At 41.7% G+C, this 25,662-nt stretch overlaps 1 protein-coding gene across 1 annotated transcript; it reads left to right on the forward strand.

The window, feature by feature from the left end:
* Positions 1–8,079: 8,079 nt before the first annotated feature.
* Positions 8,080–23,036, forward strand: LOC106613937 (histamine H3 receptor-like). Its single transcript, XM_014216777.2, has 3 exons — positions 8,080–9,445; positions 9,958–10,124; positions 21,385–23,036. The coding sequence occupies exons 1-3, from the start codon at positions 9,193–9,195 to the stop codon at positions 22,240–22,242; spliced, it is 1,278 nt and encodes a 425-aa protein (XP_014072252.1). The 5' UTR covers positions 8,080–9,192; the 3' UTR covers positions 22,243–23,036.
* The last annotated feature ends 2,626 nt before the right edge of the window (positions 23,037–25,662 follow it).

The following is a 25,662-nucleotide window of genomic DNA, read 5'->3' on the forward strand; positions in this document are numbered from 1 at the left end:
TTCTCTTCTTTAAGATTTTTTCTCATCTCTCCTGTCAGTATTGTTGCTCTTCTCTGACTTTTGGTGTGTCAATCAACCCTCGGGCTAAAAGACATTGGGTGGCCTCCATACACAACACATTAGCAGCGTCCATAAGACTGTTGAGGTACATGTAGGCCACCATAGGAGAAGTGTTGAAGGTAGTAAAAAGTTATAAAAGTTCCTGATCAAATAACAATATTAATATCAAAACATTTTCAAACAGTAAGAAACATGTAATTATCTCAGAGGCTCATTTTTGTACATAATAATAGTTTCTTCCATTTCTCCATCAGGGTTATCACTTAATAACTGTCATTACATTATATTACTATGATACTTAACCTGATCGTCTCTTTTGGCTGAATCACTGACAGCGAAATACACACTAGAGAGCATTATGGCTTTTTGCAAAAACCCAGTGATCCGAAAATGAGGTTCAAATACAGTGTTCCATCCACACATACAACTGTGGTGTGTACTGTGTACATGCTAATGTGTTTCCTGTTTGACTAAGTGCCTTCTAGGAGACCAGAGATTCCTCTTGTGGGTGATGGTGTTTGCCTGAGTGAAGCCTACTTCTAAGGCCTTCAGTAGCAAGAACATTATTATTCTCAGGGTATAGATTGTTTTCATTTCCTGACTCAAAGGTCACTTATTATAAGAGTGGACCTTTAAATTAACTGACAGTACACATTACTGTCAGTTTTACGATACATACCGGTACATATGTTTGAGTGTATTTCTTACTAATAGGATGTTTGAGTGTATGTCTCCCATAGCACACACACACTTAAACACACCACCTGGTTGATGGACTGCTGAATCATATAACATTGGATGGTCAATTGTAATAGTTAAGTCATATTGACAAAGTTGTTGTGAAGATGGGGAGAGGTATGTCTGTTATAAAAAGATGTTCTGTGTATTTTACACAAATCAACTGTACTAGTTGATCAGGCTCTGGTCTTGTCCCAATTTTGATTATTGTCTGATAGTATGGTAAAGTGCAGCAAAGAAAGACCTAGCAAAGCTGCAGCTGGCTCAAAACAGAGCAGCACACCTTGCCCTTAACTGCACATACAGAACTAACATCAACAACAAGCATGCCAGTCTTTCCTGGTTGAGGGTTAACGAGAGGAACTGCTTCTCTTCTAGTTTTTATGAGAAGTATTACTGTAAGAAAAATTCCAGATTGTTTGCATAATCAAATAACATTCAGCTCAGACACCCATACATAAGCCACCAGGGGTTTCTTCACAGTCCCCAAGTCCAAAACAAATTCACTGCACAGCTCAGTATTTTACAGAGCCATGATGCCATGGAACTCCCTTCCATCTCCAATTACTCAGGCAAATAGCAACATTACCTTTTAAAAACAAATATTAAACAATATTTCATGGATTGGCGGGAACTGTGAGGGGTTAAACACACACAGACACACTAACATTTTTATTTTGGCGTTGTTGTATTGTTTGTACTTTTATTATATATTCTTTGTTGTTGTATTGTTGGTATATTGTTGTATTTTAAGTTGGTGTGACTGTCCTTGTCTATCAGTGAATCAGTGTTTTGTTTCTTGTCCTGTTTTGTGTTTTTTTGTGGACACCAGGAAGAATAGCTGCTACTTCGGGCAAAAGCTAATAGGGATCTGAATAAACCAATAAACCAATAGTAGTAACACATTAGATATATTCAATTGGGAAGTGTCAGTAGGATGGGAGGCAATTTGCATGAAAATGCTTGATTTGAATTTCATATCCAACATGCCTTTCATATGGTGATTCACAATGATGTAAAAACAATCTCCATAATTGGGGCGAGGAAATCAAATCAGTATTTTACTTTTGCATGAAGAAACCTGGAGTAAAAGAATAAAGGGATGGTAATGCATCAGTTATTTTTCATCTCTTTGAAGTGGACCGATGAGGCTCAAACATAAGGGTCTTTAGGAAGGAAGTGTTAGGAGAGAGCATAGAGAGAGTCTATAGTAGTACACAGAGAGACCATAGAAGTACATACAGGGCCGGGGAAAAGAAACTGCATTTTAAACTACAAATTGCAAATTTAGACTCATCAGACCAAAGGACAGATTTCCACCGGTCTAATGTCCATTGCTTGTGTTTCTTGGCCCAAGCAAGTCTCTTCTTCTTATTGGTGTCCTTTAGTAGTGGTTTCATGGCAGCAATTCAACCATGAAGGCCTGATTCATGCAGTCTCCTCTGAACAGTTTATGCTGAGATGTCTGTTACTTGAACTCTGTGAAGCATTTATTTGGGCTGCAAACTGAGGTGCAGTTATCTCTAAAGAACTTATCCTCTGCAGCAGAGGTAACTCTGGGTCTTCCTTTCATGTGGCGGTCCTCATGAGAGCCAGTTTTATCATAGCGCTTGATGGTTTTTGCGACTGCACTTGTAAAAACGTTCAAAGTTATTGAAATGTTCCGGATTGACTGACCTTCATGTCTTAAAGTAATGATGGACTGTCATTTCTCTTTGCTTATTTAAGCTGTTCTTGCCATAATATGGACTTAGTTTTTTACCAAATAGGGCTATCCCCAAATACAGGTGTGCCAAGCTTGTAGTGTCATACCCAAGAAGACTCGAGGCTGTAATCGCTGCTAAAGGTGCTTCAACAAAGTACTGAGTAAAGGGTCTGAATACTTATGTAAATGTTATATTTAAGTTTTTATTTTGAATAGATTTGCAAAAATGTCTTAACCTGTTTTTGCTTTGTCATTATGGGGTATTGTGTGTAGATTAATAAGGAGAGAAAAAACTACTTAATCAATTTTAGAATAAGTGTTTAACTTAACAAAATGTGGGAAAAGTAAAGGGGTCTAAATTCTTTCCAAATGCACTGTTTGTCATAGGCTACAGTAGGCTACTAAATAACGTTTCCAGTGGCACACTGACTAATGATGAAGATGAAACCATACGCTACTCATGGTGATGGCTGATGCACTCGTTGTGGCAATAGCCTATTTTAAGATGATCTACTTTGAAAAACGGTGCTGCTGTTAGCTACAAATTGGGAGTTGTTGAGGCATTTTTTCTATTGGTTCTACAGACATCTGTAGTGTTCTCTTTTCAGCAGTAGGCATTTTCTTTCTGTACGTTTTCCCCACGATTGTATTTTGGAAATCTGCAAAAGGCAAACCGACAGCCGAAACCAATCATAGAAATAAAATCCATAGATGGTAGTTCCCATTCAAATCAGGACTGGCATCCATTGATAGCGTAACCATGAGTTTAACAGTCAAATTACCAGGGTAAAGCCGTGCGTACACTACAAGATTTTGGCCCGACGTTTAGCTTTCCCAGACAAGTTTTTGAGATCGGAGACAAAATCTACATGTCGTTGCCTACTCCGGGCGTGCGGCCGTCACCAACGCTTGTTTAATGTAAGCGGTTCAGAGACGCAATCTGAGGGCTACCGAACTCATATTTGAGCAGTCCCAGAGGCCCCAATATTATATGTTTGATTTTATCGGCACAAAATCTACAATGCTCTTCTAGTGTGAGATGTGCAACGACATGTTTTGAGAACAGTGATGAGCAATAGCCAATGAGAGCTCACCTTAGAAGAAGCCAGTGAGATGATTACGTTGTTTCACATCACCCATAATGTGTGGACTAGAGATGGAGCGATGACTACCACTAGTATGCGTTTGTACATGCCTTTAATCAAAGCCAAAGTGTCAAGTCGTTACAGCTCTGTAGTTCACAATGTTATTCAATTCAACATTTTGGCTAGATGTTTCAACTCTATATGGCAAGCGTGAATATATGACTGAAAACAACTAAGGCTGCTTTCAGCCACAGCTCGTTGTAGCTACGTTAAATTTAATCAGATCATTGTTTTCTTGAGACAGCATGGAATCGAGAATCCTCAAGACCAAGTGAAGAATCTTGTAATGTAGTGTGACCCTTGTCTGTACCACATCGTTTAGTATGCGCACCACTACGTTAGCAAGACAAAAAAAATGACAGGAAATAGTTTAGCATTGTTAGGATTTTGAAAGTCGTGTAGTGTACACCCGGTTTATTAAGAGGTTACAAAACTCTTCTATGGATTATACATCTATGGCACACATGCTGTCCAAACGGCAGCCTTCCTGACTGTAGGCATATCGACAACTGGCAAAATCAAGAAAACACTTGAGTAAACAAATGATACATTTTATGGTATGGGGTGCATTTTCCTGGCAAGCTGTTCTCCAACACCCTTTTAAGACCATTTATGTTGGTGTTTCCATAATTTTGGCAGAGACCACTGTTAGGGTTGAACTGGCTATTTGTATGCATAACCTTTATAATATACCGGGGAAGCTATGCTACAATATTAAGTATATAAACTACGGGTAAATTAAATGTTGAAGACAAGAACTACAACCGGCAACAGGAAGTGTGTCACGAGGCTGGGACCAGCCTGCACGCCGACGATAGGAGGAGCAAGTTTAAACCACGCTCCTCCTCGCTCTGACAGGCCAGCAATGAGCGGGAACTATCTCTGTCAGAGAAATAAAAGAGAGAACAAAGGAGGAGTCGTTCTCTTTCCTGTTTGCCCTGCGAGGTGTCACAGAGAGACCGTATACGAACGACATATTTACCATACACGTGTTTGCATTAATTAAAGTACAGATAAATTAGAAGTTAATATGTACTGACTATTTTGTTCTGATACCAGAAAAGAACTGTCGCAACATTAACACCACTATGTGCTTGTCATAACCACATTTTTTTCCTAAACTATTGATCCCCTGTGGCTAAATTATGCTCTCTGCTGAATTTTGAACATTGAGAGCGGGCTCCTGTGGTTGGATTTAAAATTTAAATAAAAACATGTAACTACGGCTTGGGCCCAGCCCCTGACTTACACAACTGACAAGTAAGATTGATTTATTATGCAGTTTCTTTATTTTAATTGTATTAATCAGTCACCCAATCAACGCAGGGCCCCCCAGTTACCCACATGGACCCCCTACCTACTCTCCTCCTCCCATCTGATTAGCAGAGTGGCAGCAGTAGGCTGTCTACACTCACTGAAAGTGGGCTCCTGAGTCTTCCTGTGGTTGTATATAAGGGAAAGGGGGATACCTAGTCAGTTGTACAACTGAATGCCTTCAACTGAAATGTGTCTTCCACATTTAACCCAACCCCACTGAATTAGCGAGGTGTGGGGGGCTGCCTTAATCGACATCAACGTCTTCGGAGCACAGGGAACAGTGGGTTAACTGCCTTGCTCAGGGGCAGAACGACAGATTTGTATCTTGTCAGCTCGTATATACTGTATGTATATGTGTGTATGTGTGTGTGTGTGTTTATACAGTTGAAGTCGGAAATTTACATACACTTAGATTGAAGTCATTAAAACTCGTTTTTCAACCACTCCACAAATTTCTTGTTTACAAACTATAGTTTTGGCAAGTCAGTTAGGACATCTACTTTGTGCATGACACAAGTAATTTTTCCAACAATTGTTTACAGACAGATTATTTCACGTATAATTCACTGTATCACAATTCCAGTGGGTCAGAAGTTTACATACACTAAGTTGACTGTGCCTTTAAACAGCTTGGAAAATTCCAGAAAATGATGTCATGGCTTTAGAAGTTTCTGTTATGCTACTTGACATCATTTGAGTCAGTTGGAGGTGCATCTGTGGATGTATTTCAAGGCCTACCTTCAAACTCAGTGCCTCTTTGCTTGACATCATGGGAACATCAAAAGAAATCAGCCAAGACCTCAGAAAAAAATTGTAGTTCTCCACAAGTCTGGTTCATCCTTGGGAGCAATTTTCAAACGCCTGAAGGTACCACATTCATCTGTACAAACAATAGTACGCAAGTATAAACACCATGGGACCACGCAGCTGTCATACCGCTCAGGAAGGAGATGCGTTCTGTCTCCTAGAGATGAACGTACTTTGGTGCGAAAGGTGCAAATCAATCCCAGAACAACAGCAAAGGACCTTGTGAAGATGCTGGAGGAAACAGGTACAAAAGTATCTATATCCACAGTAAAATGAGTCCTATATTGACATAACCTGAAAGGCCACTCAGCAAGGAAGAAGCCACTGCTCCAAAACCGCCATAAAAAAGCCGGACACGGTTTGTAACTGCACATGGGGACAAAGATCGTACTTTTTGGAGAAATATCCTCTGGTCTGATGAAACAAAAATAGAACTGTTTGGCCATAATGACCATTGTTATGTTTGGAGGAAAAAGGGGGAGGCTTGCAAGCCGAAGAATACCATCCCAACCGTGAACCACGGGGGTGGCAGCATCATGTTGTGGGGGTGCTTTGCTGCAGGAGGGACTGGTGGACTTCACAAAATAGATGGCATCATGAGGGAGGAAAATTATGTGCATTTATTGAAGCTACATCTCAAGTCATCAGTCAGGAAGTTAAAGCTTGGTCGTAAATGAATCTTCCAAATGGACAATTACCCCAAGCATACTTCCAAAGTTGTGGCAAAATGGCGTAAGGACAACAAAGGCAAGGTATTGGAGTGGCCATCACGAAGCCCTGACCTCAATCCTATAGAAAATGTGTGGGCAGAACTGAAAAAGTGTGTGCGAGCAAGGAGGCCTACAAACCTGACTCAGTTACACCAGCTCTGTCAGGAGGAATGGGCTTTTTTGATTCACCCAATTTATTGTGGGAAGCTTGTGGAAGGCTACCCGAAACGTTTGACCCAAGTTAAACAATTTAAAGGAAATGCTACCAAATTCTAATTGAGTGTATGTAAACTTCTGACCCACTGGAAATGTGATGAAAGAAATAAAAGCTGAAATAAATCATTCTCTCTACTATTATTCTGACATTTCACATTCTTAAAATAAAGTGGTGATCCTAACTGTACATACAGTTGAAGTCAGAAGTTTACATACACCTTAGCCAAATACATTTAAGGTCAGTTTTTCACAATTCCTGACATTTAATCCAAGTAGAAATTCCATACCAGGCAGTGATGCAACCAGTCAGGATACTCTCGATGGTGCAGCGGTAAAACCTTTTAAGGATCTGAGGACCCATGCTAAATCTTTTCAGCCTCCTGAGGGGGAATAGGTGTCGTCGTGTCCTTTTCACGACTGTCTTGATGTGTTTGGACCATGACAGTTCGTTAGTGGTGGACACCAAGGAACTTGAATCTCTCAATCTACTCCACTACAGCCCCGTCCATGAGAATGGGGGTGTACTCGCCCCTCCTTTTCCTGTAGTCCACAATCATCTCCTTTGTCTTGATCACGGTGAGGGAGAGGTTGTTATCCTGGCACCACACTGCCAGGTCTCTGACCTCCTCCCTATAGGCTGTCTCATATTTGTCGGTGATCAGGCCTACCACTGTTGTGTCATTGGGAAATGTAATGATGGTGTTTGAGCCGTGCTTGGCCATGCAGTTATGGGTGAACAGGGAGTACAGGAGGAGACTGAGCACGCACCCCTGAGGGACCCCTGTGTTGAGGATCAGTGTGGCATATGTGTTGTTACCTACCCTTACCAACTGGGGGCGGCCTGTCAGGAAGTCCATTGATCCAGTTGCAAAGGGAGGTGTTTAGTCCCAGGGTCCTTAGCTTAGTTATGAACTTTGAGGGCTCTATGGTGTTGAACGCTGAACTGTAGTCAATGAATAGCATTCTCATGTAGGTGTTCCTTTTGTCCAGGTGGGAAAGGGCAGTGTGTGGTGCAATAGAGAATAGAGATTGCATCATCTGTGGATGTCTTGGGACGGTATGTAAATTGGAGTGGGTCTAGGGTTTCTGGGATAATGGTGTTGATGTGAGCCATGACCAGCCTTTCAAACTGCTCATTTTAAAATGGCCTTTTATTGTTCCCAGCACAAGGTGCACCTGTGTAACGATCATGCTGTTTAATCAGCTTCTTGATATGCCACACCTGTCAGGTGGCTCGATTATCTTGGCAAAGGAGAAATTCTCACTAACAGGGATATAAACAAATTTGTGCACACAATTTGAGAGAAATAAGCTTTTTTGTGCATATGGAAATTATTTGGAATCTTTTATTTCAGCTCATTAAACATGGGACCAACACATGTTGCATTTATATTTTGGTTCAGTATATTAAGTATTTCCTTAAAGAAAAAGTTTTTCGCTGCCTCTTGGGCCCCCCACGGGCCTTAGCCCAGGGGCTTCAGCCCTGGTAAGCCCCTGCATTAAACTGGCCCAGAGTACATAGAGAGACCATAGAGCAGAGATTCCTAATAGGAAGTCTGCGGACCAAATTCGGCACTTTTTATTTTATTAAACAATGGTACATTTAAGCCACTCTACCTTGGAAACAGGTGCATTTCATTGCAGTATTGATACACTAGTATTTAAACATAACTGTGGTCAAGCAAAATTGCAGAATGGTTTTGGCCACAGTTGAATTTACTCCCCTTACAGAGTTAGCGTGGGATGCTTCCAGCTGTCTGGGGACATAGGCCTATACTCAGGCAGGAACCATGTGTCAAGTGCACCTGTTTTTTGTGTGTTTTATTCTAGGATAAAAATATACACAAAAACAAAGATACATGAAACCACCTTATTTTACACTCTCAATCCGTGTGAGATTTTTTTTCTCAGGCTACCTCGATAAAAAAATCCAGCCATCATTATATTCAATGGTTTTATTCCAAGTAGAATACTTTTTCAAGCAGAAAATTCGTTTTCGTTTTCCATGTACATCCAGTCTACACTCTTCAGTGACAATTCTTGCTCCCGTGCAGGGCAGCGTATAGTAAATGCGCTACAAAAAAACGACTAGATATAACGTTGCGCGCTGTAGGTTAATTTAGTTTTCCATAATACCATAGACGCAACCTTCTCCATTGCACACTGAATTCAACGCGCTCGCGTCGCTCACTAAAAAGTAGGGTAGCACATAAAGCCGAACCTATGCTCCCGTAAACCGCCCGGTCACCTTTGAGGACAGGATAAATCACGTCATCCTGCACGACAGCAGACACTGACAAATATAGTTTTAAATCTGTTGGAAGAAATTCCTTTCATTCAGAAGTCAGCTTTCATTTTCAAGACGACATTCGTATTCGTTTTTCTGCGTCTCTTTTAACAAATGCTCCAATCTTTAGGGGATATCTATGGAAATCACATTGATGAATAGTTTCATAACGAAGGCAAGTGTAATGGTTTTATTATAAGATTAGCTATGGGAGCTAATATCCTGGAATCTAATATAAGCACCAACTTCACTCCTGGCGGCGACACGTGGACAGTCCACGAAACTGGAGCGGCTCACCCGGGCTATATGATGGTGATTCTGGCCGTGCTTATGATTATTCTGGTAGTCGTGGTTGTGGCTGGCAACGCACTTGTTATCCTGGCTTTCATTGTTGACAAGAGCCTACGAAATCAAAGCAACTACTTCTTCCTCAACCTTGCCATTTCAGATTTTCTTGTTGGTGAGTAGTCTATTTTATTTATCTATTTTATCTATCCTGTCTGTCGGTCTGCTATCTAATCTATCTGTCGGTCGGGCGGTCTAGTAATGGCTCTGGTGGGATAATTCCATTTTTTTGTTCATTAAGCGATATAAGACACTGTCAAGTGCCATCATAATGGATAATAATTGTGGAAAGTAAAGAAATGTTTTTTTTTGTATTAACTTTGAAAGAATCTTAGCAAAAGGTTTTCCACGAGGACATTTATAACGGATGTATAAAGCTCTTGAATAATTGATGAATTCATGAATGCAAATTAAAACCCAACACACCTTTGGTAATAATTTTTCACACACAATGCTGCCAATACTTTTTCACACACAATGCTGCCAATACTTTTTCACACACAATGCTGCCACTTGCCAGCAGGCTTGTTTAGAAATTAATTTGCTGTGAAAATGAATTCTGGCATTGATTATGGAGCTATGCAAGCATTGTTCGGGGTTCAGTCTATACACAGTGTGTCCTTGCAGGTGCATTCTGTATCCCTGTATACATCCCCTACAACCTGACAGGCCGCTGGGTGCTGGGCAGAGGTCTCTGTAAGCTGTGGCTCCTCATGGACTACTTGCTCTGCACTGCCTCTGTCTTCAACATAGTCCTCATCAGCTATGACCGGTTCCTCTCCGTCACCAGAGCAGTGAGTATAGAGAGCTACCGTGCCACATGCAGGCATGCATGCACAACGTGCACACATGCACCCACATGCACGGTAACATGCAAATGTGAAATGCTGTTTCAAATGCAGCTACTGCATGTTTTACTGTTCATATGGCCATCCTGCCATCACGCAACTGCTTTACTAGGCCCATTACCAATACAGAGGTACTGCAGAATGGTTTGACAGCCACTGCCAGTAGGACTAAAGGTTGACTCAGCGACGTGACGTAGATGCAGAAAGTAAACGGCATGGGTCAATTTCCACAAAAACTAAGAGCGTTGAAGCACGAGGCTCAACTTCTCCACTGAAGCAAACCCGTGCACATGTAAAGATATTGTGTGTGACCGTGTGAGAGTGAAGTATTGCATGTCTCATCTCAATATCTGCGGTGCTGCTCGTGACAACGTAATTTCGCTGAGTCTACCTTTAATACGTGTCTTGATAGGATGCACAGTGTTGCGGTGGCACAGACTCTGAATGAGCTCTGTTGGAAGTCCAGACAAAGTGGGTCGGTCCTTGTCGACCAGCGTGCTACTCTTTGATCTTCATCTGCTTTGGGGATGCTATCCCTGGATACTCTGGTCTGAATACTAAACTGGACATTGCTTTATCAATCGTATTGAGGTCGCAATTGTATTGAGGTCTCCCTTGTAAAATACCTCAACATCCTGGATAAATAAAGGTTAAAAATATTATACCCCCTATGTTTTTTTTTGGGGGGGGGGGTCAGTGAATCTAAAACTTTTCATTTGTCTACATACTCCAGCATTTTGGATTTGAGATCAAATGTTTTACATGATGAGACAGCAGTTGCGGATCTAGACCATTTCAACTGGGGGGGGGGGCAAGCTGGGACCAGTTGTACTGTTAGAGGGGCCAGTTACATTAGACGTTATTGTTGTCATATCGTTTTCTTCACTGCATTGAAGGCATTAGCAGGCAAAAGACCATGTTCATAATCACCATCGTTGCCACTGTCTAATAACGGATGTAAAAAAAGAACAATAGCAAAAATGTGTTATGTAAAAATTATTTCATATTCCACATTTAGGGGGGCCACAAGGGGGTCCAAAAATTGTTGTGAGACAGTACAGACAGTACAGAATGTCACATTTTATTTGAAGGTATTTTCATACACATCTGTTTTACCGTTACTTGTAGTGTATACATTTAGTCAAAAGTTTAGTATTTGGTCCCATATTCATAGCACACAATGACTACATCAAGCTTGTGACTCTACACATTTGTTGGATGTATTTGATGTTTGTTTTGGTTGTGTTTTGGATTATGTTGTGCCCAGTAGAAATGAATGGTAAATATTGTATTGTCATTTTGGAGTCACTTTTATTGTATAGAATGTTTTTTGAACATGCCAAAATGAATGTGGATGCTACCATAATTACAGATAATCATGAATGGATTGTGAATAATGATGATTGAGAAAGTTACGGATGCACCAATATCGTACCCCCAAAACATGCTAACCTCTCACCATTACCAATAATGGGAGATTAGCATTTTTTTGGTGGGGGTATGATATTTATGCCTCTGTAACTTTCTCACTCATCATTATTCAGGATCTGTTATCATGGTAGCAGCCGCAGGAAGTAGGGGAGCTGCCGCATCGCCTGGAAAATCAGAATAAACTAATAATAAATAAATAAAAATCACAGGAGTTCATTGGGCCTAGGGTTGTAAAGAGTCAGAAACTTTCCAGTCATTTTCCGGAAATTTTCCATGGGAAGTTATGTCCGGGAATTTTGGAAATTTTGCTTAAATTCATCAAAAAGTTAGCTTATAAGAGTGAACCTGTCACGCCCTGACCTGAGAGAGCCGTTTTTCTCTGTTTAGTTAGGTCAGGGTGTGATATGGGGTGGGCATTCTATGTATTTTGTTTCTATGTTTTGGCCAGGTATGGTTTCCAATCAGAGGCAGCTGTCTAGCGTTGTCTCTGATTGGTAACCATACTTAGGCAGCCCTTTTTCCCTCCTTGAGTTGTGGGATCTTGTTTTTGTGCAGCTGCCTTTGAGCAGCCCCAAAGCGTCACGGTTCTTTCTGTTTTACCTGTTTATTATTTTGTCCGGTTTTCCTTCAATAAAGTATGTGGAATTACCGGCACGCTGCGCCTTGGCTTATTTACGACAGGGAGTTCGAGGACAGTGATCGTGACAGAACCTTTTTTTTGTGGGATACACAAGGCAATTCTAGGTCTTGTGGCATATTTTGGTTAAACTATCCCCAATTCAATGGAATCGCAACCCTCTGTATGCACAGTGTATTCTTCCATCACATGTACAGCTGATTCTCAAGATCTTTCACACTAATGAGATGCTATTGAGCCCACACTACTACACTGTCTGAGCCAAGGACTACATGCTTTCTGGTAAGTTTTGATTACAATACTGGGTGGGGTGAATATATTGTATATGACGTACATAGTTTTTTTGTTATTTTAGTAAATAGTAGCCTACAGCAAAGTGTGTTTAAATCATTTCTAACTTGTTAACAATTTCTGTTACTTAGTTTTTGCTACCATGTGGGTTTTAGCTTGCTTGAGCCTGCTAACTGAGGAGTGTTAATTCACCTGTTTCATTTTAAAACATTTATCTTACAAAGGAGTTGTTTAATCTAACTGCTTAACTATTTATCTGATCATGGAATTGTATTGGTTGTTTTTTTTACTATTTTTTCCCTAATCTTTACAGGAGAATGCCACGGGCACTCTGTAGTTAAAATGGCGCCGGAGGAGATGGCCGCCGTTTTACGGTCTCCTAACCAATTGTGCTATTATGTGGGGTTTTTTTCACGATATTTGTAAATTATTTTGTACATAATGTTTCTGCCACCGTATCTTACAGAAGAAAATAGCTTCTAGATATCAGGACAGCGATCACTCACCTCGGATTAGACAAAGATGTTTTCAACAACAACAACAGCAGCAAGCAGGACTCACACGATATTCTCCAAACACCCCACAGGGCAGACATCCCAATTATTCGCAAAAGGAAGAGACGCAGAGGAAGAAGAGCCGGATGCCTCGTCCGGACCCGCAGAAGGCAACTAGGAAAGCTGCCGTTACCATCAATATTACTCACCAACGTGCAATCATTGCAATCATTGCACGTTGACCACGAATATCCTACCAACGGGACATCAAAAACTGTAATATCCTATGTTTCACGGAATCGTGGCTGAATGACGACATGGATATTAAGCTAGCGGGATACACGCTGCACCGGTAGGATAGAACAACACACTCCGGTCTGTGCATATTTGTAAACAACAGCTGGTGCACGGAATCTAAGGAAGTCTCTAGATTTTCCTCGCCTGAAGTAGAGTATATTGTGATAAATTGCAGGCCACACTACTTGCCTAGAGAGTTCTCAGCTATACTTTTCATGGCTGTTTATTTACCACCACAGACAGATGCCGGCACTGAGACCGCAATCAGCCAGCTGTATAAGGAAATAAGCAAACAGGAAACCACTCACCCAGAGGCGGTGCTCCTAGTGGCCGGAGACTTTAATGCAGGGAAACTTAAATCAGTTCTACCAAATCTCTATCAACATGTTAAATGTGCAACCAGATGGGAAAAAATTCTAGATCACCTGTACTCCACATACAGAGACGCGTACAAAGCTCTCCCTCGCCCTCCATTTGGTAAATCCAACCACAACTCTATCCTCCTGATTCCTGCTTACAAGCAAAAATTAAAGCAGGAAGCACCAGTGACTTGGTCTATAAAAAAATGGTCAGATGAAGCACATGCTAAACTACAGGACTATTTTGCTATCACAGACTGGAACATGTTCCGGGATTCTTTCGATGACATTGAGTAATACACCACATCAGTCACTGGCTTTATCAATAAGTGCATTGAGGACGTCATGCCCACAGTGACTGTACATACATACCCCAAACAGAAGCCATGGATTACAGGCAACATTCGCACTGCGCTAAAGGGTAGAGCTGCCGCTTTCAAGGTGCGGGACTCTAACCCGGAAGCTTACAAGAAATCCTGATATGCCCTGCGACGAACCATCAAACAGGCAAAGCGTCAATACAGGGCTAAGATTGAATCATACTACACCGGCTCCGACACTCGTCGGATGTGGCAGGGCTTGCAAACTATTACAGACAACAAAGGGAAGCACAGCCGCGAGCTGCCCAGTGACACGAGCCTACCAGACGAGCTAAATCACTTCTATGCTCGCTTCGAGGCAAATAACACTGAGGCATGCATGAGAGCATCAGCTGTTCCGGACGACTGTGTGATCACGCTCTCCGTAGCCGACGTGAGTAAGACCTTTAAACAGGTCAACATTCACAAGGCTGCGGGGCCAGATGGATTACCAGGACGTGTGCTACAGGCATGTGCTGACCAACTGGCAGGTGTCTTCACTGACATTTTCAACATGTCCCTGATTGAGTCTGTAATACCAACATGCTTCAAGCAGACCACCATAGTCCCTATGCCCAAGAACACAAAGGCAACCTGCCTAAATGACTACAGACCCGTAGCACTCACATCCGTAGCCATGAAGTGCTTTGAAAGGCTGGTAATGGCTCACATCAACACCATTATCCCAGAAACCCTAGACCCACGCCAATTTACATACAGCCCAAACAGATCCACAGATGATGCAATCTCTATTGCACTCCACACTGCCCTTTCCCACCTGGACAAAAGGAACACCTATGTGAGAATGCTATTCATTGACTACAGCTCAGCGTTCAACACCATAGTACCCTCAAAGCTCATCACTAAGCTAAGGAACCTGGGACTAAACACCTCCCTCTGCAACTGGATCCTGGACTTCCTGACGGGCCGCCCCCAGGTGGTGAGGGTAGGTAGCAACACATCTGCCACGCTGATCCTCAACACTGGAGCTCCCCAGAGGTGCGTGCTCAGTCCCCTCCTGTAGTCCCTGTTCACCCACGACTGCATGGCCAGGCACGACTCCAACACCATCATTAAGTTTGCTGACGACACAACAGTGGTAGGCCTGATCAACGACGAGACAGCCTATAGGGAGGAGGTCAGAGACCTGGCAGTGTGGTGCCAGAATAACAACCTATCCCTCAACGTAACCAAGACAAAGGAGATGATTGTGGACTACAGGAAAAGGAGCACTGAGCACGTCCCCATTCTCATTGACGGGGCTGTAGTGGAGCAGGTTGAGCGCTTCAAAATCCTTGGCGTCCACATCAACAACAAATTAGAATGGTCCAAACACATCAAGACAGTCGTGAAGAGGGCATGACAAAGCCTATTCCCCCTCAGGAAACTAAAAAGATTTGGCATGGGTCCTGAGATCCTCAAAAGGTTCTACAGCTGCAACATCGAGAGCATCCTGACCGGTTGCATCACTGCCTGGTACTGCAATTGCTCGGCCTCCGACCGCAAGGCACTTCAGAGGGTAGTGTGTACGGCCCAGTACATCACTGGGGCAAAGCTGCCTGCCATCCAGGACCTCTACACTAGGCGGTGTCAGAGGAAGGCCCTGAAAATTGTCAAAGACCCCAGCCACCCCAGTCATAGACTGTTCTCTCTGCTACCGCATGGCAAGTGGTACTGGAGTGCCAAGTCTAGGACAAAAAGGCTTCTCAACAGTTTTTACCCCCAAGCCATAAGACTCCTGAATAGGTAACCAAATGGTTACCCGGACTATTTGCATTGTGTGCCCCCCCCCCCACTCTCTGTTTATCTTATATGCATAGTCACTTTAACTATACATTCATGTACTTACTACCTCAATTGTCCCGACCAACCTGTACTCCCGCACATTGTCTAACCGGGCTATCTGCATTGTGTCCCACCACCCGCCAACCCCTCTTTTTACGCTACTGCTACTCTCTGTTCATCATATATGCATAGTCACTTTAACCATACCCACATGTACATACTACCTCAATAAGCCTGACTAACCGGTGTCTGTATATAGCCTTGCTACTCTTATTTTCAAATTTCTTTTTACTGTTGTTTTATTTCTTTACTTACCTACACACACACACACACACATACCTACCTTTTCTTCCACACTATTGGTTAGAGCCTGTAAGTAAGCATTTCACTGTAAGGTCTACACCTGTTGTATTCGGCGCATGTGACAAATAAACTTTGATTTGATGTGTGGAGACATTTCACTGCAGCTAATGTAGAAGGAAAAGCTATCTACATTTGCAAATACTGTGCCAAATCATATGTGAAGAATGCAACAAAGATGCAGAATCATCTGGCTAAGTGCATAAAGTTCCCTCAGCGCTCACAACAAGCAACCTCTGACAAAAGTCCCTCTACTTCTATTCGAGGTGAAAATGATGAATCAGGCACCTTATCGATAGCAACAGCTCATGGTCCTCCTGGAATCAGAAGTTTTTTGACTCAATGGAGGAACGTTGTCAGAGAAATTATGAATGTCTAGCTCAAGCTGTGTATGCAACTGGTTCACCTCTGATGCTCACAGGCAATGTGTTGGAAGAGATTTCTGAATGTTCTTCGCCCAGCATACACCCCTCCAACCAGACATGCTTTATCTACTCATTTGCTGGATGCAGAGTTCAACAGAGGTCAAGTGAAGGTCAAGCAAATCAGAGAAAGCAACCTGTATTGCAATCATCTCTGATGGGTGGTCAAATGTTCGTGAGCAAGGAATAATTAACTACACCATCTCCACCCCTCAACCAGTATTCTACAAGAGCACAGACAAAAGGGACAACAGACACACTGGTCTCTACAATGCAGATGAGCTGAAGGCAGTGATCAATGACCTTGGACCACAGAAGGTATTTGCACTGGTGACAGACAATGCTGCGAACATGAAGGCTGCTTGGTCTAAAGTGGAGGAGTCCTACCCTCACATCACACCCATTGGCTGTGCTGCTCATGCATTGAATCTGCTCCTCAAGGACATCATGGCACTGAAAACAATGGATACACTCTACAAGAGAGCCAAGGAAATGGTTAGGTATGTGAAGGGTCATCAAGTTATAGCAGCAATCTACCTCACCAAGCAAAGTGAGAAGAATAAGATCACCACATTGAGGCATCCCAGCAATATCCGTTGGGGTGGTGTTGTCATGTTTGACAGTCTCCTGGAGGGGAAGGAGTCTCTCCAGGAAATGGCCAAATCACGGTCTGCCGATATGGACAGCCTCATCAAGAGGATCCTCCTGGGTGATGTATTTTGGGAGAGAGTGGTACGCAGCCTGAAACTCCTGAAACCTATAGCAGTAGCCATTGCACGGATTGAGGGAGACAATGCCATCCTGTCTGATGTTTAGACTCTGCTTGCAGATGTAAGAGAAGAAATCCATACTGCCCTGCCCACTTCACTGTTGCTCCAAGCAGAGGAAACTACAGTTCTGAAATACATCAAAAAGCGTGAAGACTTCTGCCTGAAGCCCATCCACACCACAGCGTACATGTTGGACCCCAAGTATGCTGGCAAGAGCATCCTGTCTGGTGCAGAGATCAACAAGGCCTATGGTGTCATCACTACTATGTCTCGCCACCTCAGCCTGGATGAGGGCAAGGTTCTTGGCAGTCTGGCGAAGTACACTTCCAAGCAAGGGCTTTGGGATGGAGATGCAATACGGCAGTCGTGCCAATATATCTCATCAGCCACCTGGTGGAAGGGACTTTGTGGATCTGAGGCTCTTTCCCCTGTTGCCTCCATCATCCTCCAAATCCCACCAACATCAGACACCTCAGAGCGCAACTGGTCCTTGTTTGGGAACACACACACCAAAGCGCGCAACAGGCTGACCAATACAAGGGTTAAATTATTGGTGGCCATCCGGGCAAATTTGAGGCTTTTTGAGCCTGACAACGAGACATCCTCAACAAGGTTGGAAAGTGACATTGAAGATGAGGCCTCAGAGTCTGATGTTCAAGAGGTGGACATTGAGGAGGTCCAGGGAGAAGACATGGAACCCTGACAGGAAGACAACCAAAGCTTTAGTTTCTAGACTATCATTTTACAGATGTATGTTGAAAACGTTTTTGGGAGATGCTATGGATCATTGGGGGATCATTCAATATTCCCTTTCTTTTGTTGATCAGTGAAATCATCCCGTGTGAAGAGTGAACTCATTTAATTAAAGTTCAATTCGTAACTAAATGGTTTTTTTTTTCTATTGGAAGGATTTCATCATTTGCAATTGTCTACTTATGATAAGGTAAAATGTTTTTATTTCTGTCTCCATATTATATGGTAAATATATCAAATGCAAAAAACATCTACATTTAAATGGTATTAATATTAATTTGCATATATTTCCGTTAATTCCCATATATTCCCCAAGGAAAGTTTCCACCGCTGAATATTCCCCAAAATGTGCAACCCTAATTGGGCCTTTACTAGTATTAGTGGACCGATATAGACGTCTGTAGCGTGGGCGCAAATATATATTTTTTCAGCATCTTCACTTTGCCACAAAAGGTAGTTGCATAAATAAGCAATAAGGTACGAGGTGTTGTGGAATATGGCCAATATAACCACAGCTAAGGGCTGTTCTTAGGCATGACGCAACGTGGTAAATTGGCCATATGCTACAAACCCCCGAGGTGCCTTATTGCTATTATGAACTGGTTACCAATGTAATTAGACAGGTACAAATAAATGTTTTGTCATACCTGTGGTATATGGTATGACAAATCAGCCAATCAGCATTCAGGGCTCGAACCACACAGTTTATAATTAAGAACATTATCTTGCAGGATTCAATAGTTGGAATTGTAAGAGTTGTTGCCCTGTCCCTTTCTCTGTGATTGTCATTCTAATGGAATCCAGAAAGAACAAACCCTGTCCTCAAACATTCACATCAAACGGTGTAAAGCTATGGGCAAAGACACAAAACATCCGCATCAAATTAAATATTTTTCTTCATCAAATAACAGTATTTGTGCAGTATTAATTTACCATCCTTACAAACCACTTAATGGAAAATGGAAAAGGAATGAATAGACCGTTTCAGTTTTCACATTGAAATAAGTTGCATTTCAAAGTGTTTCATGAAACTGGAAAAGAAATATCAAGTATTTCAATATTCCACAAGTAATATCAGATGAACTGTTTAGTACAGATAATCATCAGACTCAAGTTGCAAATGCTGGTAAACACTCAAATACTGTACATTTAGTTTAAATATTTTAACATAAGTTGTGCACTTGGCCTTTACTAGTCCTGTATTAGCAGACCATCTATAGACATCTTCAGTGCAGGCATTTTTTTCTCAGTGAACCCCCCTCCCCCCTCCATCGTCAAAAAGAATGTAGCACCCCCACCCCCAAACTACTTCCCGCGGCTATGGTAGCATCCACATTAATGTTGAAGTGTTCAGAAACATTATGATATTCTTATTTACAATAAAAGTGACTCCAAAATGACACAATACATTATTTACCATTAATTTGTATTGGGCACAACCATAATCTGAAACACAAACAAAACAAACTGCAAATGCATCCAACAAGTGTTTAGAGTGACGTAGTCATTGCATGCTAGGAATATGGGACCAAAAACTAAAATTTGGACTAAATTTAATACACTATAAATTAATTTGTCCAAATACTTATGACACCTTCAAATTGGGGACTAGATACATAAAGTGATTTCATTTCTAAACGATAAAACAGATATGTATGAAAATACCCTCAAATAAAAGGTGACATTCTGTACTGTCGCCTCATATAAAACATTTGGTGTCAAATCCAAAATGCTGGAGTACAGCTTTACTGTCCAAATATATACATAGAGGAGTGTACTTCATATATATTCCATGTGAGTATGCAGAGCATTCAGAAATGTAATGTTAACTAAATAGTTTTGTTGCCCTGTAAAGGGGCACTCTCTAAGCATGATATCATAGCCCAATCGCTCTCAACCATTCATCTTAAATGCTAGTTTTGGCCAATCAAATGCAAATCAATTTATAACATTTTTGACATGCGTTTTTCTGGATTTTTTTGTTGTTATTCTGTCTCTCACTGTTCAAATAAACCTACCATTAAAATTATAGACTGATAATTTCTTTGTCAGTGGGCAAACGTACAAAATCAGCAGGGGATCAAATACTTTTTTCCCTCACTGTATCAGTAGGTTATAGATTTTAGGTATGTAAAGGGTCACTATACTTTATCTGGAGCTGCATAAGTGAATGTGTCACACAATATTTTATCATAATAAAATATCGTTATTTACATTCAAACATTCTACAAAGTTTAAAAGGTTACTTTACAGTGGTTGCAAAGTTTTCTAATGGAATATTTTTCTGGTTCCCTGATTAACAATGAATATATATTAATACATAATAAAACAAGTACAGTACAGTGCTGCATGTAGTCTTTGATATTGAGTTACAATGATGGAAAATAACCCCTGTCTGTAGAGTGCATGTTTGATCTTGTTAGTGCTCCCAGTGCTCACAGTCTCCATGATTGACAGCAAAGTCAGTATACCTAGACGCAGCCATGACAAACAACAAAGTCAAGTTGTTCAGTTTGATGACATTGATTTTGATGACATCTCAGCAATTGTTGTTTATTTGATAGCCAGGAAAAAGACTGCGAGAGACAGAGGTAGGTGGGGGATCGGGGACAGAGAAAGGGAGGTGAAGATAAACAAAGCAAACAGAGAGATAAGGTGAAATGGAAATGGAAGGCGAAAAGCTCATTCCTGGGTGAAGAGAATGGTGATGATGAGAGGGAGAGAGCAGACAGACAGATGTGCCTCCACACTCTCCTGTATTATTATTCAGTATCACACTCAGCCTAAAGCTCTCTTGCTCCTCTGGCTTCACTGACACACCATGGAGGAGGGGCTCTTGAACCCTATCACCCAAGGAAATAGTACCTCCCCCATAGGTCCAAATAATGCCTTAAAGTAATGGATCCAATACACCTCTACAAATGTTTATATTTATTTTACCTTTATTTAACTAGGCAAGTCAGTTAAGAACAAATTCTTTTTTTCAATGACAGCCTAGGAACAGTGGGTTAACTGCCTTGTTCAGGGGCAGAACAACAGATTTTTACCTTGTCAGCTCGGGGATTCAATCTTGCAACCTTTCTGTTACAAGTCCAACGCTCTAACCACTAGGCTACCTGCATTGAGAGATATGGAATTGATTATGCAGTTTATTACATCTGTATTAAAAAAAAAATGGTGATATTATTATTAAATGTTACTGTGAGGTATTGTATGCTATTTTTCTCACTTCACTTCTCTACTTCCAGGTGAAATATAGAGCTCAGCGGAGCATGACCCACCATGCTGTGGTGAAGATGGTGGCTGTGTGGGTGTTGGCCTTCCTTCTCTATGGCCCTGCCATTATCTTCTGGGAGCTGGTTGTGGGTAAAAGCATCGTTCCTGCCGACGAGTGTTTCGCTGAGTTCTACTGCACCTGGTACTTCCTACTCAGTGCGTCTACGTTTGAGTTCTTCACCCCCTTTATCTCTGTGACCTTCTTCAACCTGTGCATCTACCTGAACATCCAGAGGAGGAACAAGAGCAGGGCTATCCGTAAGGAGGACACCAAGGCACACAGGGACAGGGGCAGTCTCAGGGACGGGGGTGCTACCTTGTCTGTGTTTTTTGTCAAGACTCGCAAGGTATCATCGAGCGAGCCAACTGCTGTTTCAGAGGTGATAGAGGAGGACGAGGAGCTGTCGCCATCCTCCAGTGGGGAGCCCAGCAGCGGACACACCTTCATTCAGAGAAAGAAGGGCCCTTCCTGCAGGAAAACTTCCAGGCTCCTCCAATTCCAGGCCCCCACCGGGCCCTCCAGCAGGAGCTCAGAGGGCTCCCGCCTCTCCCGCGACAAGAAGATTGCCAAGTCGCTGGCCATTATAGTGTGCATTTTCGGGATCTGCTGGGCACCATACACCCTACTGATGATAATACGAGCGGCCTGTAGTGGGCGATGTGTGGAGCACTACTGGTACGAGGTGACTTTTTGGCTCTTGTGGCTGAACTCTGGTATTAACCCTTTCCTTTACCCTCTCTGCCACAGCAGCTTCCGAAGGGCTTTTGCTAAGATACTGTGCCCCAAGCGTCAGTGTGTCCAACCTCACATTGAGACCCAGTCTTGCTAGTGATGCAACGTATGGCTGGCTGGGAGTCACTGGAGTGAGAAGACTACTGCAAATGGATATGGATTTTGTTTCTCAGACATTGTGGAATGATGTGTACATAGCTCAGCCATGAATAGGAGTGTGAAACCATTTTTTTTAGATACTCACTTTGGTCTTTGTTATTCAAATATGATAGAAAAAATGTTATAACTGATATCCCTATGTTTTTTGTTTCAGACACATTAAATCCTTCTATGTGCCAAGTTTGAAACTTGCACTTAGAGGGTAAAACCAAGTGTTTGTATTTACATTTCAGAAGTGAATCTACATATACTGTAATATTGAAATACTACTTGTTGTAGATATATTTGTTGTGTTGTTGCTAATACATTCTGGTGTGAATAGCATAGGTGGCGATGCTCCTAGGACTGGGAGGAAATCTCAAATCTTATCAGTGCTTCGTGTCTCTGCCAGTTATAGATCTGAATGGTACTGGTATACTTGTAAATGTGCTATGTAGAAAAATATTTTCAGTGTTATTTTCAGTGAAATGTGAAAGAATAGTTCAGTGTAATACCAAATGAAGTGTTCCTTGGTGTGTGTGATTTCCATGTGTTTACCCCTACTTCTACAACACTTTGTTGCGAACACAGAGGTAATATACAGATGTAGGATCTTAATTTGAGCCAGTTTGCTAGAGCAGGAAAATAATCCTGCAGCAACAGGAAATGTGAATTATGATGTAAATTATAATTAATGGACATTTTGGTAGGGGTTCCTACATTTTTCATAAGGGTAAATCAAGTCTTCAAGTTCAAAGTGGAAATTACAAACTTCAGAAGCCTTTTTAAACCTCAAATACACTACAAAAAAAAACAGGTTTTTAGAAATTATTTCAAATGTATTAAAAATAAAAAACTGATATCAAATTTACATAAGTATTCAGACCCTTTACTCAGTACTTTGTTGAAGCACCTTTGGCAGCGATTACAGCCTCGAGTCTTCCTGAGTATGACACTACAAGCTTGGCACAACTATATTTGGGAAGTTTCTCCCATTATTCTCTGCAGATCCTCTCAAGCTCTGTCAGGTTGGATGGGGAGTGTTGCGTCTACACTCAGCTAACCCTGCACTGAAATGTCATAAAAAAATATTTTCTGTAATGTGCTACGCTGCTAGATTAACAATTCTTCAATCATGGATAGATGACACAAAACCTGGTGGCTCAGAAATCTGTTATGGTTGTTTCCCCTGGAAAGACTGACTTCTGTCCCGAAATTACGTTGAACCAAGGTGGAATAGATGTTGAATTGACGTCTGTGCTTATTGAGTTGATGAGATTTTTGCATATCTGAAGCCCTGTAGGTTCGATTTATAGGAGAACAGTGTGTGAATATATTGTTGAAGGGGATTGCCAACCCATAACCCACCAAGCATCTGGGTGTTGCTGTTTTGCTACCATTGGAAATCAGTACTTTTAATCATTTGTTTGGGTAGGAAGTGGAATAGGGAGAGGGGTGGGAAATTATTATGACATTGAAATAAGCTTTTTCTTTATCATGGAAGCACATTTGTCAAAAATAAAAAATGTAGATTACAGTGACGTTGCTATTTTTTGTTCGTTTTTTTTGTCCCCCACGATAAAATCGGGGAGGGGACCGTGCATCTTTCGCCATCTTTTTTGAAAAATGTGTCTGTATTTTGTATATGTCGATTGCTCCGTGTTATTGTTGGTTTTGTCTGTATGGAAAACGTAAAATAAAATGATTGAAAGCCTTGTGTCCAGTGGTAGTCAGGTGCTAGGTGTGGATAAACAAGGCTAGATAGAGAGGGTGGAATCTGTATAGATGGCTATTTTCTGCAACAATATTGTCATAAACAGAATTAGCAGCATTTTACAAAACATAAACAACCAGAAACGGCAGGGCTTTTCACATATACCCATCAAAACATGTTCTGTTCATTTGGAAATGATAATTGGAGTCTGCCAGTGTGAATGGCTTTTTGAAGGGATGAGAAAGTCAATAAGATTTTGGGGCACTTTTAAAAGGTTAGCAGATGTTGGGGAAAAATCGACGGAGGTTTTAGTGACCTGGACAGAGACAGCGGTGGACTTGCAAATGGAAAACAAATTGAGCAGTAGCACCATTGACATTTGTTTCTGTTCACAGCAGGAGACCTGGAAATCCAATACTGTCAGGCTCTCAAAATAGTGTGAATTGAGAGTGTATGGTCTAGCTACACCTGTGCATATTCTACATCCAACTTACTATTGTAACCAACTGAACTAGTGGGTCCTTTTTACCACAAGTGTTGGACCATAGCAGGTTTTTTGTTCATTTATGAGAATTTCACAGGAAATACACTATATATACAAAAGTATGTAGACACCCCTTCAAATTAGTGGATTTGGCTATTTCAGCCACAGACAGTGTATAAAATCGAGCACACAGCCATGCAATCTCCATAGACAAACATTGACAGTAGAATTGCCTTACTGAAGAGCTTAGTGACTTTCAACGTGGCACCGTTATAGGATGCCACCTTTCCAACAAGTCAGTTCGTCAAATTTCTAACCTGCTTGAGCTTCCCCTGTCAACTGTAAGTGCTGTTTTTGTGAAGTGGAAACGTCTAGGAGCAACAACAGCTCAGCCGCGAAGTGGTAGGCCACACAAACTCACATAACAGGACCATCGAGTGCTGAAGCGCGTAGCTACACTCACTACCGAGTTCCAAACTGCCTCTGGAAGCAACATCAGCACAATAAATGTTCGTCGGGAGCTTCATGAAATAGGTTTCAATGGCCGAGCAGCCGCAAACACAAGCCTCCACCATGCAAAATGCCAAGCGTCAGCTGGAGTGGTGTAAAGCTCGCTGCCATTGGACTCTGGAGCAGTGGAAACTCGTTCTTTGGAGTGATGAATCACGTTTCACCATCTGGCAGTCCGATGAATGAATCATACTTTTGGTCATGTAGTGTAGTTAAGTGATGATAATGATAATACTGTGTAATCACACTCACACATAATTTGTGAATCCTTCTTTGTGTGTGTGCATGCGTGTTGTGTTACCAAGGCAATTATACTTCCATATCACAATAAGAGCTGTGATCTGAGGACGGATATTAGTACTTTGCTGGCAGAGAAGGTTTGTGTCTCCCACGACGTACATACTAAGGGGTGAACAGTCAATTCTGAGTGAGTGACAATTGCTGGTAAAAACTGGAGATATTTATATTTTGTGTTTCTTGATGACTCAGGTAAGTAATATAACACTTAGTCATAGTAATGATATCGTGTTATATAAAGTAATAAAATAGGAGTTATTGTAATAAATATATTAGAGTTTGTCTAGTTGCACGATAAATAAAAATGTCTGAAATTGTCTTTCAACAAAAGTGTGAAAATGGGGGCCAAATGGACATTTGTCTTCCTGCTGATT

This window comes from Salmo salar, chromosome ssa10, assembly GCF_905237065.1.
Source record: "Salmo salar chromosome ssa10, Ssal_v3.1, whole genome shotgun sequence".
NCBI lineage: Eukaryota > Metazoa > Chordata > Actinopteri > Salmoniformes > Salmonidae > Salmo > Salmo salar.